The sequence below is a fragment of the Pteropus medius genome, unplaced genomic scaffold (genome assembly GCF_902729225.1).
Source record: "Pteropus medius unplaced genomic scaffold, Ma_sr-lr_union100, whole genome shotgun sequence".
Taxonomy (NCBI): Eukaryota; Metazoa; Chordata; class Mammalia; order Chiroptera; family Pteropodidae; genus Pteropus; species Pteropus medius.
The window spans coordinates 61,694,970-61,709,795 of record NW_024349800.1 but is presented as its reverse complement, the minus strand read 5'-3'; the positions used below and the strand labels follow the sequence as shown (position 1 = coordinate 61,709,795).

Sequence of the window (14,826 nt, the reverse complement as noted above, 5' to 3'; positions counted from 1 at the left end):
AAAAAAAAAAGAAAAACGCATCCAGATTTTAGCCCCTTCCAGTTGCTACTAAAACCAGGACTCTGAAGAAAAAATGTTTGGGAAAAGCTTCACTTCACCCCTAGCGTTCCCCAATTCAAAGACCTCGGGCCACCACCAACCCTGGACGAGAAGCCTGTCACCCTCTCTTCTTCAGGGGCTGCATTTTAATAAGGGTCCTGATCACCCTCCCACCCTCACAGAAGGTCACTCGTCTCTCTTCCATTATACTTCAGGGTGAAAAAAAATATTTAGGTGGAAAGCAGAAAAAGAAAATAGAGTGATTCAGTTAATTCTGCAAAGGTCTTAAAAGCAAGGGCAGCAAGAAAGACTGTGAATTACAGTTTTCCATAATCCTTACTTCAGCTTACGATACAAAAGATCCAAGAAGCGGGACCAGGAAGAAGCCCCCACCAGAGGTGAGCAGAGCCGAGCGGGTCGGGGTCTCTCAGAAACCGGGACCTGGGACAAGGGGCGCTCTCCAGTCTGCCCGTTGGTGTGGGCTTCGGGACACGCGTGGGCAGCTCGTGGGCACAGTCGATTCAGCTGTGTTCAAACGCGCATTCTAATCCTTTATGTCTGGTGCCACCTGAGAGCACAAGCTTGCAAGGAACTCAGTCCCCAGCCGCTCGGGCTCAGAGTCCAGTGCGGGCGGCAAAGCGGACAGGCTGACCCCAGCGCGGCTCCCACCAGCTCCAGCATGGGGCTCCGCGTGCCCCGTTTTAACACGCTGGAAATCGAGAGTCCTCTCGCAGCTGCTGACACGTGATCCCTGTTCGTGGGGCAGAGGATGGCGGCACGGCTTAGCCGGTGGTCTCTCAGACGAGCGAAGTGCGCTGTGTTATCTCACATCGCGTTCACTGCGCACCTGCGGGGCAGGCATCGCCATTACTCCTAACTGACAAACGAGGAAACTGAAGGTAGGGACGACAATAACCCGGACAGTGTGGCAAAGCTACTAAGCAGCTGAGCGACAGCGGAAGGCGGTGGGGCTCCGGGTCAGGCCCTCGTGCTGGTGGCCCCGCGCCCGTGAACAAACGTGGACGGACAGTGTAAGGTCAGGAGCGCAGGAGCTGTACAGGTGAGAGTGACATCAGGACGGGGGGAAGGGGAACGGGCTTCAGCCCAGAGGTCACAGATAAGCAGGGCTCCGAGAAACCAGCAGGGTCCAGGCTGGGGCGCGGGCTCCCGGCGAGTCCAGAGGAACCGAGCGCGCGCGGTGGAGTGTGTGTGCACAGCTACGAGTGGCCGCTGTGGCGGCGACGATTTCGGTCCAGGAGCCGGCGCTGCGTCCGCCAGTGGAGAGGAAGGCGGGGCGAAGGCCCGAGGCACGGCTGGGCCGGTGTTCAAAAAGATCGTTTGGGCAGCGGGGTGCGGGACAGACCGAGGGGCAGCACGACCAGCTGGCAGACGGACACGGGCATCCAGGGACGAGGCGGTGAACAGGGCTAGCACTGCAGAGCAGCAGGGGACCCGACGCATCAGGAGGGGTGCGTTAATACCAGCTGACCAGGGCCTACCGCGTGCCAGGCGCTGCCTCCAGTGCCTGACAAACGTCCGACCCTCAGAGCGGCCCCCGCGGAAACTGAAGCACAGACAGCGCTAGGTGGTGGCCGGATGTGGAGGGGACAGGGAGGAAGACGGGAGGTTGATCTCACTATCCGGCTTGGCTGCTCACAAGGGAACTTAAGTAAGAAAGGAGAGATCTGAGGCCCAGGACGCATCTGGTTTTAGACATGTGGGCAAAGGTGGCAATGAACAGGACCAGAGACGGGGCAGCCACCTTCTCTGCCCAGGCGGCAACACCTGCAGAGGTCAACTCACATCTCCCCACGGAGGTCTCTTCCCCGCCGCCTCTTGTTTGTTCCTCCTAAAGGCCTGACTCTGAATCTTTATCTCCCGAGGATAGAGATGAAGCGAATGCATTTAAAGGGAGCTAAGATTGAGACGGATCTTTGAAAAGAGCGGCACAGGGAACTGAAAAATGTCAACTAAAGAGAACCGAAGAGAAATCACGCATCCGCGGCCGTCCGGGGCGTGGGCGTTACCTCGTTCCGAAGGCAAGTCACGCGAAGGCAGGCCCCCCGCAACACGCCGAGGTTAACGTCTAAGCCAGGAAGAGACCACGATCTGGGCTTCATTAAGTTCAAGCAAAAGCTCCATTCACACTATGAAAAATACATTCCCAGGCTCACTGCTGTAACGTCCTTTCACCACAACGCCTGGCCAGCTCTCAGGCCACCAGACATTTCTTCTCGCGCCTTTTGCCTGTCTTTCCGTAACTGCTTGGACTACGGGCTGTTTAACAGGCTAGAGACAAGTAGGAGGAAGTCAGTATTTTTTTTCCTACACTAATTTATCTAAAAGTACTTTCAATTCTATTTTTAGTCAACTGACATTAAAATAGTAAAGGCTTTAGTTATTTTGTCATTTCTTTTTAATGACACATCCTCAAAATCATAATGCTCAATGCTCAGAAGTAACACAGTGCAGAAGGAAAAGGCTTAGGGCCCTGGGTGCCATCGCCCAGACCCAATCTCAGATCTACCACTTACCTGTCGCCCTGGGAAACCGGTCTGCCACGCCCACCTGCGAGGGCTGGGCTCACATTTAGGGACAATGCGTGCACTATGCACGATGGCTGATGCACAGTGATTACCGAAACATTAACTATTAGGAGGATACGATGAATTAAAAAATCAATTCTAGAATTACTCATGGTTTTCAATTCAATTTCTAGCACAGCAACACCAAACGGACCTGGACCTTTATTCCAAACCACTGTGAGGCTTTCAAATATGGTCCACAGAGCGCATGAAAGGACAACGCTAAGCGTCTGGTGCCCCGCCTGCCACATTTTGCTCCCTCTCGTGGGATCGGGGACTGACTTCGGTGAAGTTAATATTTTCCCCACAGAGTTCCTGTGGAGCCACCAAGCACTGCTAATTAACTTCAGGGAGGACAAATTTTCAAGTGACTTGAGGCTTCTGCCCGCCATGTGGGACGTCCAAACCATCACTGCTTGCCAGCAGAGTTCAGGCAGTCTCCCCCGTGTTTTCGTGTAGGAATCCACTCGGCAGGCGTCTTGTCAGTCCTGGCAGAGGACGGTGAAAATGGCCCCCATCCTAGCTGCTCTGCAGGGCCACGTCAGCTAAAAGTGCCTCGCCCTTCCCTGGGGGAAGAGGACTGAGCAGGACAGGAGACCAGAAACGCAAGCAGGGCGGCCGAGTCGACCTGCCAGCCAGGCCGCTGAAGGCCTGCAGCGCGCATGAGTGCGCTCGGCGGACGATACCCAACCCAACCCAAACCAGACCTACGGAAAAAAGACGCGAAAGTGAGGACCCACAAATCCTCGTCCGAGAGGACAACGGCTAACCTCGCTGGCTGAGCGTCTGTCATCCGTGGGCTCAACACGCTGGTTAACAAATGAGTGAGACATCCCTGCTGAGGCGTCTGCATTCTGGAGAGGGCGAAACGTGAAAAATGATTCACCACGCACGGCGGTGAAAACCACAGTGCGAACACCTACAGGTTCTGACACGACGTCATGAGGAGAAAACGAACCCCACCAAAGCACTGTGTCACTAAGAATGACCTTTCAAAGCACTGCATCCGGAATTGGAGTGCCTCTTCTTGGTGGCCGAGCCCCTTATGCAGACGGGGCTCACCTGGACAGCCACAGGCTGAAGCAGGGAGGCAGGTGCTCCCACTGAGTTACTGGTTTAATCTAATTTAGACGTGAAAAGAGAAAGTGACGTGGCCAAGGTCCAAAGCCAATGACAACTTAGCAGGGCCTGAATTCGGAGCCATTCACCTCCGACTCTGAACCGGGGCTCGTCCGATCGTGAAGGCCACGGGGTTTGAATCCACCCTTTCTCACGGCATCGCATGCTGCTTGATTTCATCATCAATAAAGGAGGCGTCTGAACAAAATTTTTTTTAATATCTCCCAATTTTTAAAAATATACCTTAGCATAATTCTACTTAACACTAAATATCTGTACTCTGTTTCCGATTGTTTTATTCTGCTGAATATGCAGTACGGCTGATACTTAAACAGTCTGGGTTCTACTGCTTCCCACGTGCCTCTCCCTGCTTTATGCTTCCTCAGCCCTAAGCACAGGGCCCTCTGTAACTGCAGTCACAGTGCGGCTGGGAGGGTGACGGGAAGCTCCTGTGAAGGCCGTGTCCTTGATCCATCGCTGGACACGGCCTCAGCGTCATGAGTATCTGCTGCATGACTGGCAGTGTTAATGTCCCCAAGCAAACCAGAGGGTGAGGACCACATGTCCACCATCTCTGAGCATCTGGAAACACCACGGATGTCTGTCTGCTCACGCTGGTCACAGAGCCCACGGTGGCAGGCGCAAAATCACCTCGCTACACGCTTACAATACAGCCCCGCACCCAGCTCGGCAACCCGTCAGCTTGCCCGACATCGCCGCACAGACACGAAAACCTTTGACAGTCACGTGTGTCTTTTATACTTATTTCTTTAGGTTGGTTGTTTTGTTGAAAATGACTCGCCGAGTCATAAAGAAAATACTTCCGCTTAACTTCCCAAGGCCAACGGCCTTTCCCACCCTTTCCATTTTAACCATCCCACATTTCTGCTGCTCGTATTTAAATAATGGACCTTCCTTGTTCTGCGTTCCAAAAGTCAGGTTTTTTGAGACGCGAAACTAGTTTTCCCATGGAAAAGTTAAAAAACAAAACAACTGACGTGCAGGGCACTCGGGTCCCCACGAAGCGTGGTCGGCACAGCGGGGGGCGGGGGCACTCGGGTCCCCACGAAGCGTGGCCGGCACAGGGGGGGCCACCGCACCGCCGTCCCGACCCCCACGGCCGAGCTGAGACACGGTTCCGCACCCCGCTTCCATGGCCTACGTGGGGGGCTCTCTCCACCCCCCGCCCCGCCCCTTCCACTCTCCCTGGGAACAGAGACGAAAGCAAAGGCCAGCAGGTGCCCAGGCCCCGGTCCGAGGATGGGGCTGGGGCTGGGGCTGTGCTCTGCCCGGAAGAGACGCCCAGGGCAGCGGCTGCTCACGAACTCCCCTGGGGCAGCCCAGCACGCAGCCCAGGGTCCTAGAGGAGGGAACAGGCAGTGACCTGAAAGCAGGAGCTTCTGGTGCGGAAGTCACATGACCATTCACTCATCCACTCATCCACTCATCCACTCTTTCACTCAACAGACGCTTACTGAGGACGCACAATCTCCGAGGTTCTGCACATTCAGAAAACAAGACAGGCACGACATGTCTGCCAACACAGAATCTGCAGTCTGCAAAGGCAAAACACGCTCCTCGGCTCTTCGAAATATTTATAATTTAAGAATCGGGATAAATTCGCAGAAGAAAGGAACACAATTCCATGAGAGTGGTGACAAATAATCCGTCCTCGGTTAGGGCATCTGGACAAGACTCTATGGGCATAACAGTAAAGGGAACCTGAAGGAAGAGAGAAGGGACAAGGAGGGACAGTCCTCCAGGCAGAGGGGACGGAGTGGACGAGGCCATGGAGGAGAGAGACTGCAGTTTCCACGACAGGAAAATGCTGATGGAGAACGTGCTCTCGGAGGGTGGCAGGGGAAGAACAGGCTGCGTCTTGGACTCATTCTGACAGCGAATATTTGCTGAGGACCTGCCACATGCCAGGCAGTCTGCTAGGACCTTGGGACAGATCAGTATAGAAGACAGACAGGGTCCAGGTTCCAACCGAGAGGGAGAGACAGAGGTGCGTGCATCTGGACCGCAGCCGCTCAGCTGACGTCCGTGTGAGGGGACCGCGTGCACAGACAGCACTCACTGCGCACTCATCCGAGCGTGGCTAGTTGGGGCACACATCTAGATACATGTCGGAATTATTCTCATACGTTTTTCTGTAAGCAAGGCACGTGTGTGCCCATTTTTTAATGGAATGTGCTAGAGAAATACTAGATTAAAACAGTAAGAATTCAGTCCTATCTATACCCGTCAGTACACAAATCACATTTGATTAATTTGTTTCTCATCTGATAGGACAAGGCAACTACTACCCAAATAATATACTCCAGCCAAGAGAGATGGGAGGCCTCACGAAGTGTCCCTGTGGGTGTGACACTATCCCTCCCCGCAGCACGTGCCCACACACACAAGTCCAATCACACCCGACAACCCGGCCATGTGTTAAGCTAGTGACACTTCCCCGCCATGCTCTTTCGTGCCTAAATGCCTGTGCCCGTGCTGTTCATCCTGCCAGCAAAGCCCTTCCGCACTGTCCCTTCAGCCAGTTAAAGCCTAGCTGTCACCTGTGCGTGTCACAGTCACGCACCGTGGCCTCCAGGAAGGTCGGCCCTGAGTGTGATGCATATGGCTCCTTCGCGTGGACGCGGTCTATTTGCCACCCCCTCCCCACCTTCTGCATGAGGCACATGCTCCCCGAGCCCTACAAGGTACTCTGCTCAGTGAGTCCCGCTGCTCACTGCTCCCCGCCCTGGGGGCACGTGTCCTGGGGACCGACACCCCAGCATGGAGGCTAAAAGAAACTGGCAGGCAGTGAGACGAACGTCTTGCAGCCCAGGGAAAGGTGTGCGGTGACGGGAGGCTGGGCAGAGGGGGTTCCCAGCACAGGGAGACTGGGGCCGGGGCAAACTTCAGAACTTATGCTGAAGCGAGCCAGCTCCGGGTCTCGGGGCTGCAGCTACAGAGAGAGTCCGCCCTCCGCACAGCATGGGTCCCGGGAGACAGGCTCCGGCCACTGATCCCCAGAGCTCATGACCTCTGGGGGAACAGGGAGGTCATCTAAGGTAGGAAGGATAAGTCCCAACCATTTCTCACACGTACACATGCACACGCCCGAGGAAACCCTGGAGACAGCTCTCAAACACGGCAAGATGCCAAAACCAAGAGAAGGAAACTCAGCCACACTTCCTCAGCCCGCCTCTCAGGACAGACTCCCCTCCGTGTGCTGACGGCTGTCACTCCTTTGACAGGGACACCTTCCCATTTCACAAGCAGAGATAAAGACCAAAAATACTGCCTGTGACAGACAGTGGGAAGAATTTCAGTCAAATGAAATTAATTTGCCTGAAACAGCTTGTTATGGAAGAATAAACAACAGGCCTTGGGACAGAGCAGACGTGGGTTCAAATCTGTCACTTCCAACCTACCTGAGCTCAAACGGTTACCTAGCAACTCAGAGTCCCCATTCGCTGGCCTGTAAAATGAGGGTGCCGCCACCCCACTCCAGTGGAAAGCTCTCGGCACTCAGCTTGGCACACAGTCAGCCCCCTTTCTGCTTTCCCCTTCCCCAGGTTTTGGTGGAAGACAAAGTAAATAAATAAATAAGGTCCGGGGTACCCAAAGGGCAAGAAGAAATGAACTAAGGCATAAAAGAGAGAGGACAGGGAATGCACACCAAACCGCAGAACTTCTAAATTTCACTTAGGGCCTTTTATGGGCTTGAGGGGTGGGGGTGAAGGTGCTCACGAACAGCTCACATTCTGTGGTTCCAGCAGCTCCGACAGTGGCTTGTCAGGCGCTCCCATAAGAAAAGCATCTGGATGGCATCTGGCACGACCACATCCTATAGCAGCCAAACCAGCGTCCCCCAAGCATCTACTTACGCATCGCCAGTGACAAACGCAGTGCCCCGCAAATCTCACTGTTAAACACTCTCCCCATAACTGAGGCTGTCCTTCCTCGGGCCAAAAAAAACCGTGCCTCTTCAAAGTCCAATTCCATTTCAGTGCTCCGAACAACACAGACATGTCCCCTTTCGATATTTACAGATAGCTCAGCTCTCCCTTCAACATCTGCATTCCCCTCCTCTGAGAACACTGTAGGTCTTCGATGTTCCTTTTGGCCCTTCGCTCATAACTAAACTCAGAAAAATGTAGGTGCATGTGAACATCTATAAATTTGCTGAAATGAGAAAATATACAAACTCCCTAAACCAACTTTCAAAAAGTATGCTATTTTATTTTAATATTGATCTTCCTTCTTGCATTTCTCTTTATAATGCTCTTGTGTTTTTAACAGCTTTACTGAAGTAAAGTTTACATGCCATAAAACACCTAATTTAAGTAAGAGGTCGATGAATTTTAGTGAATTTATACAGTCGGTTTTGCAACCAAATTTCAATAGGTATTGCACTGTATCCACTCATCGATTGTGGGAAATTGCCATCTTAACGATACTGAGTCTTCCAATCCATGAATATGGTACATCTCTCCATCTATCTAGGTGTTCTTATCAGCAGTGATTTTTACTTTCAGTGTAGTGGTCTCGCACCTCTTTTAATAAAGTTATTACTAAGCACATTATTATTACTTAGATGCTACTATGAATGGATTTTTTTAAATTTCACTTTCAGACTGTTCATTTCTAATATGTAGAAATAAAACTGATTTTTTTAGGTCGCTCTTCTATCCTGTGGTTTTACTACTCTTTAAAATCATCTTAATCACATTGAGTATTAAACGTCAGGCTGTGCATCATTTCAACTAGCCTTTCTCGCAAAAGCTATGCCAAGAAGAAGGCAAACATTTCAACCCACGTTTCAGAAACCACCTGCTTCAGAACAATAATCCGCAGTAAATCATTAAAGAAAGTTCACGTGTCCCACTATTTGTGTTACAGCAAGTTTCAAATGATCACTTGGCAAACTTACGCTTATTTTGTATTTTTGAAACTACTGCCCCCTCCCCCTGTTAAGATCTCTGTGCAGGAGCGTGCTGAGAGCACTTGTTGGCTGAGCACAGTCCACTGCCCATTGCTGCGGTCTCATGGGAGCGTGGCTGAGCTGAGTGGTTCACATCTCGTCTACGGTGCTTTTGCAGGACAATGACAGAGCCGAAGAGCTGCGACAGAGGCTGCCTGTCCTGCAAAGCCTAGAATGCTTGCTATCTGGTCCTCTGCAGACAGTCTGCCAAACCTCGCTCTTGGAAATGCTGGGCAGATCTAGCAAAAGTTAAGTTCTCCCTCTGTTAGTTGAGGAGCATTAACGTCCTAATAGATAGAACATTCTAACCCTCGAAACTTTTCTCTTTGTCTCTATCACCTAAGGTTTTCGATTGTTTTCCTCAAAATTTTCAAAGCTTAACTGAAAATATAAACTAGAAAGAGCACTGAGTTCTAGAATAGATTAAGTCTTAAAGGTAAATTAGATATGGATCAGAACAATACAACATATACATGCATTAAAGGAAGCTACCAAAATAAAGCTTATATTAAAATATTTTAATGTATACATGGATTTGTTATACAGTACAACTATACCATGAAATCTTATAAAGTACATAAAGCAGAGAGATTCGTGAATTTTTAAACTGTTAAGCACTCACGGAAGACCAAATCCTTCATTTTAAAGACTTAAACCCAAAAAGATAAATAAATAAATAAAATAAAGACTTAAACCCTCCTGTTCAAAGAAATACATTGCACATACCATGTAAAACTAGACCGAAAGAAAAAAATGAAACTATATGACACATAATATCTTTGGCCAACACCTAGGAATGCTATAAGTCCCATCTAATACATTAAAGTGAAATTCTTAAAGTCTGATCAGTTAAAAACATTTTAAATTAACGTAAAGGCCTAAGTGAAAAAAAATAAGCATATGTGGATGACACAAAAAGAAAAAGAAAGAAAAAGCAAAGTCAAAGAGAAAGACAAGTACAGCTATGAAATGGAACTGAAGGCCAAAACACACACTTCCACGTTCAAGCCCACCTCCTGCCACTGCCCTAACCACCAACACGGCAAGCCGTCTGCCCCAACACGCTCATCCACAGTGTCCAATCCGGGCAGCGACGCCCTGCTCTAAACAGCAGCAGCACGTATGCAGGTAGCACGTATGCAGGTAGCACGTACGCAGGCAGCACGTACGCAGGCAGCACGTACGCAGGCAGTACTTGCCTCCCGAACACTAACTGTAAAAGCGTAACGCGACAGCGTTTACAACTCTACGTCCCTAACGCTGCGTGGTCCCTGAGATGACAGGAATGTTCCCTCTCTGTCCAATGCAGTAGCCAATACCCACTGGTGGCTGCTGAGCCCCGGAAATCTGGCCGTGTGACTGAACGACTGGATTTTAAACTTTAATTACTTTAAGTTTACACAGGCACATGTAATAAATGGCTATCCTACTGGACAGCGCAGGTCCGGAGAACTACGAAGTTGACTTCGCGGAATGCCCATTGCCTTTCGGAAAAAGGAACAATTTCCTTTTACTAGATGTGTATTTACTAACCTTCCAATGTTTCTTCTGTTCACACGGTAATATACAAGTCCTTTGCTGTTAGTGACCTAGCTATGTTTTCCTTCCATTGTCCAGATTAAAAACATACACAGTTCTTTTTGTCTGACATTAAATACAGTACCACTTTGAACTTGTCATCTCTGCAACACTTTAAAAATAGGGTCATAATGGTACACAAACTGCTTCACCTGAAACACTAAAAAAATATTTTACTCTTCTTATAAAAATGAAAATTAAAACACCAAGAACTATAAGTGTCGCTTTACAGACGGAACGGGGCGGCCAGAGGTGCACTCAGCGGAATCTGAGAGAAGGCGGGATGTCAAAACAGGGATGACCAAGAAGTCGAGCACTGAAGACACCAGAGAGAATGAGATTTGGAAAAAAGCTAATCAATTAGCTATAGGTCCATGCTTCCTCGTGCAAAATTCGTGGAATCATATGTTTCCAAATTCAGAAATACAGTGCACGTGCCATCACACTTATGAGGGGACCACCCTCCCAGCAGGATCTGCTGGTGGGACCCACCGCTATGCTCTGCCCCTGGGTGTTCAACCAAGTATGTTTTCTATATCTCTACTCTCAAACTTACATCTCTGCCCTAGACGTCTACGCCCAGCCGCCAGCTCCTGCAGATACTCTGAAGCAGGGACTGATACCAATCCATGTCCCATTAGGAACCGGGCCGCACAGCAGGAGGTGAGCAGCTGGCAAGTGAGCAAAGCTTCATCAGTATCTGCAGCCGCTCCCCAGTGCCAGCATCACCGCCTCAGCTCCGCCTCAGAGCATCAGGCGTTAGATTCTCATAGGAGCACCGGTCCCTGGTGCCAGAAAGGTTGGGGACGGCTGCTTTAAAGTCAATATTCATTTATTCACCAGAGCTTCACTAAGTATTTACTGCATCCTAAGCACTGTTTTAGGTGCTGACTACATGCCCACTTGCAATGTGTACCCTTAGACACCCCCCACCTCCAGGATTTGGTGCCTCAGAGAACGGTGCTTTCCTCTGCTCTTCGTTTCAAGCCGTCATCCTTGACACCGTTCATGCTTGCACTTCCCATCCATCACCAAGTCCCTCTAAATCTCTCTCCAATCTATTTATCTCGCTCCTTTCCACTGCCGTCGCCCCTAGACGAAGCCAACGGTTCTTAAAGGGAGGCAGTATTGCCCCCTAAGGAACATTTGAAAATATCTGGTCGTCACAGCTTGTGGGGGTGATGCGCCAGCACCTAGAGGGCAGAGGCCAGGGGTGCTGTTACACGTCCTATAGTGCACAGGACAGCCCTGCACATCACAGATTATCCGGCCTGAATGTCAACGATGCCGAGGTTTAGAAACCCTGCTTTAAGTAAACAGAAGAGTGATGCATGCGAATGATTTTATTTTTGTATTTATGACAGGTCTTGAAAGAAACTACAATTCAGAATAATTTTTAATGCTGTAAAATAAAATTCTATTTTGATCCAATTCTATTATAATGAAATACTTATTTAGATGTGAACGAAGTGAACACTTACTTGTGCACGTTCTCCACTCCTATAATGATCATGATGCAGTAGGAGATTCCGGTTTGTACGAGAAAATGTAAGGCATACCTATAAAAAGTGAGAGCGCTATTAGGAGTGCCCATTCGCAAACTTCGAGGTGAGACAATTCAGGCTGCAAAGTGTTTAAGCGGAACACAGAACATTCCCAGATACAGAATGAGAAATCGAATCTCCAAAGCCTAAAATCCCATAAACACCCTGGAGGGGGAGGCCCATACCGCAAGCCCCAAAAGAGCTGGGAAAAATAAAACCAAACCCCACAAGGCACACTCGGCACCCTGGGATTCCACCTCTCCTGAGCTACGTGAAAGCGCCGTGGGGTTATGTGGCTCCGGATTACAGCTTGTCTCATAACTCAAGGCACAGTGGTGAAAAGCTGTCATAAACCTGGATTTCAGACTTGTCCTGTCAGAACATCAGTTATTTGTTTCCCCAAATGAACTTCTCCAATATCAGCTTTGTACTCTCTCTTTTCAAGTATTACTCAAAGCAAAGTACTAAATATTAGAATTTACTGAAAGGCACATACACCCGAATCTATTCATTCTGAAAACGTGATGGCTCAAGTCACGTTTTTTGTACAAGCTTCCTTGTACAAATCTAGTCAACTCAATTTGCAGTAATTGACCTACAAAATCACGTTCTGGTTGAGCCAACACAGCATTTTCCATGTAGAAATTCACCATTAAATGAGAACTAATTGATCCATTCGTTTCACAAAATTCATGCAAAACATGATTAGAATCTCTGGTTTTGAAATCAATCCAAACTATCCCTGAATTATGTGTGCATATTTCTTTCTCTTTTGATGGCATGAATAATTTATGAAAAAAAATTTCAAATTGTTGCACACAATTTAAATGTATTAATAAGGATCTTAACGTATGATTAAAATTATGTTTTAACCTAATCATCATGGAAAAGTTACTTAAATTTTGGAACAAATTTTTCCATAGAAATAGTACAAATAGGAAGCAGGTTCCAAGGCAGGCCCATAGAAGTAACTTATTTTACTCATTGCAGAGAGTACGTCCGTGGGTCACTGAGCCTGTCCATCCGTCTCTCATCCCACCTCAAACACGCACTCACGCTACTACGAGAGGACCACGAGGAAGCAGGAAACCATATATGAAACAGGAGGAAGCGAAAAAATATGATTAAAACACACATTTTTTCAAACTAATTCTCCGCCTTCTGTGCACTGCCGGCATTAACCACTCACTAACGAATGTAATGTGAAAATGCTGAAGAGGCCTTTATTAATCGAGAGTAGAACTCATTAAAGATACTTGTCTTAAACAAACAAAAATAAAATCTGAGGACTCCTGGGGAAATATTTTTTCTTTTCTAAGTAAATCTCCTTGGAAGATGAGGAATAAATGACAACTGTAGAAACTAAGAGTTTCTCTTCTCAAACAGCGCCATGGAGCCTCACACCACCTGAAGGTGCCCAATGCCCCCGCGCCGTGTTCTGATGGCACGCTTGGCATCTTGAGGAGCCGGCCTCCTGGTACTAAGCCTTTATTATTGTGACGTTTACCCACACAGAGCAGATCTGCGTTCACCTCTGTTTCACCAACCTCCGTGACAAGCATCAAGTTGCTTTTCTGCTCCCTGACAGCACTGGTGATTTTCTTTATAATTTCCCATATGCAGCTATTCCGTTTGCCCTCAGTAGAAAAACGAGCATAATAAATACACGGTAGCCACTTAGTACTTTTTAGAAGAGATAATTCAAGAAAAGTGTTGACTGGGGTACCTGGCAGGCAGTAAGCACTCAACTATTAAGTGTTATTATTAATGTAAAAATTCAAGAAAGATGGTATCTTAAAAGTCTATTATAATCCAACCCTAGTCATTTTAGAGTTGAAGAAACTAAAAGTTGGTATCCTGACTGACATTGAAACTAAAGTTGTTCCTTTCTGGGCAACGTGTCCATTAGCTGATTCTTCAAGGGGTGAGGTGGAACCCGATGAATTACGTGTTATAATCTTTCAAGATGCCTAAGTTCTCTGAGAACAAAACAGTCCTTTATTCCAAAACTTTAGTTTGTTTTTAGATATCACATTTTACCTATTTTGAACTTCAAATCGCACTAAAGGCAAGTATAAAATTTATTGTTAGTATATAAGAGCATGTTTTTAAAAGGTTGAGAGAGGCCTCTGATCATTCAACTGATCTTTCCTGAACATCTGTACTTTCTGAAAGGCACCGCACTGGACACTAGGAATAAAGAGTCGACGAGACAGTCTCTGTCCTCAGAGCGCTTCTAGTCTAGAGAGAAAGACGTACAAATAAATGGACTGCTCTAATACTGCACGATAAACACGAAAAAAGAAATGGGGCCAACATAAACATTTCTAGTCTGGACCACCAACTGGACGATGGTAATGACAGACCATGATAACAATGGCCTTGACCTCGTGTAACCTTCCACGCCCACAGTGAGCTGCTGTTGTGCTAAGTCAGCCCCTGTCCGTAGCATTCTGTCTGCTGGTCCTCACTGCGATCTCTGGCTCCACTTTACAGATAAGGAAAGTGAAGCCAGGAGCGGTGCGTGACACATCCAGTGTCACACGGCCACCAGGCCAAGGCACCAGAGTGGAATCAGGGGTGTCTGACTGCAGAGGCTAAGCGCTGTTCCTTACCTGACACTGTTATCAAGACAGTTAAATAAATAATGAAAACTGTAAGCGGATTCTGTTAGAAGAAACTTGCAGATAGTTTAAAAAAAAAAAAAAAGCTTAGGCCAAACAGAAGTTGGTAAAATGATCAATTATTTTGACAGAGCACTAACACGTCTTCCAAAAGGCAAGCGGTCAAGCTCAGTGAAAGATGGGACCGCCAGCACTGAGGGCCGAGACCGGATCTGCGTGAATACAGCAAACGTGATGAACCACAAAGCAGCCCTTCCACTGCGGGTCTGCAGCTCTGCCAAGGCGCGGTGTCCTCCCCCGACGCCTGGCTGTCACACAACCACAGGCACCTGAACAAACGGGGAGGTGGCGTTTCTAACTTT

The 14,826-nt window shown here is 48.4% G+C and overlaps 1 protein-coding gene across 1 annotated transcript in view; it reads right to left on the bottom strand.

The window, feature by feature from the left end:
- The window catches only part of MBOAT2 (membrane bound glycerophospholipid O-acyltransferase 2), an 84,636-nt gene that overhangs the window by 36,583 nt on the left and 33,227 nt on the right, over nt 1–14,826 (bottom strand). The window contains exon 3 of the mRNA XM_039888097.1: nt 11,778–11,855. Coding sequence (XP_039744031.1) covers nt 11,778–11,855 — 78 coding nt within the window. The remainder of the gene's footprint in view (nt 1–11,777; nt 11,856–14,826) is intronic.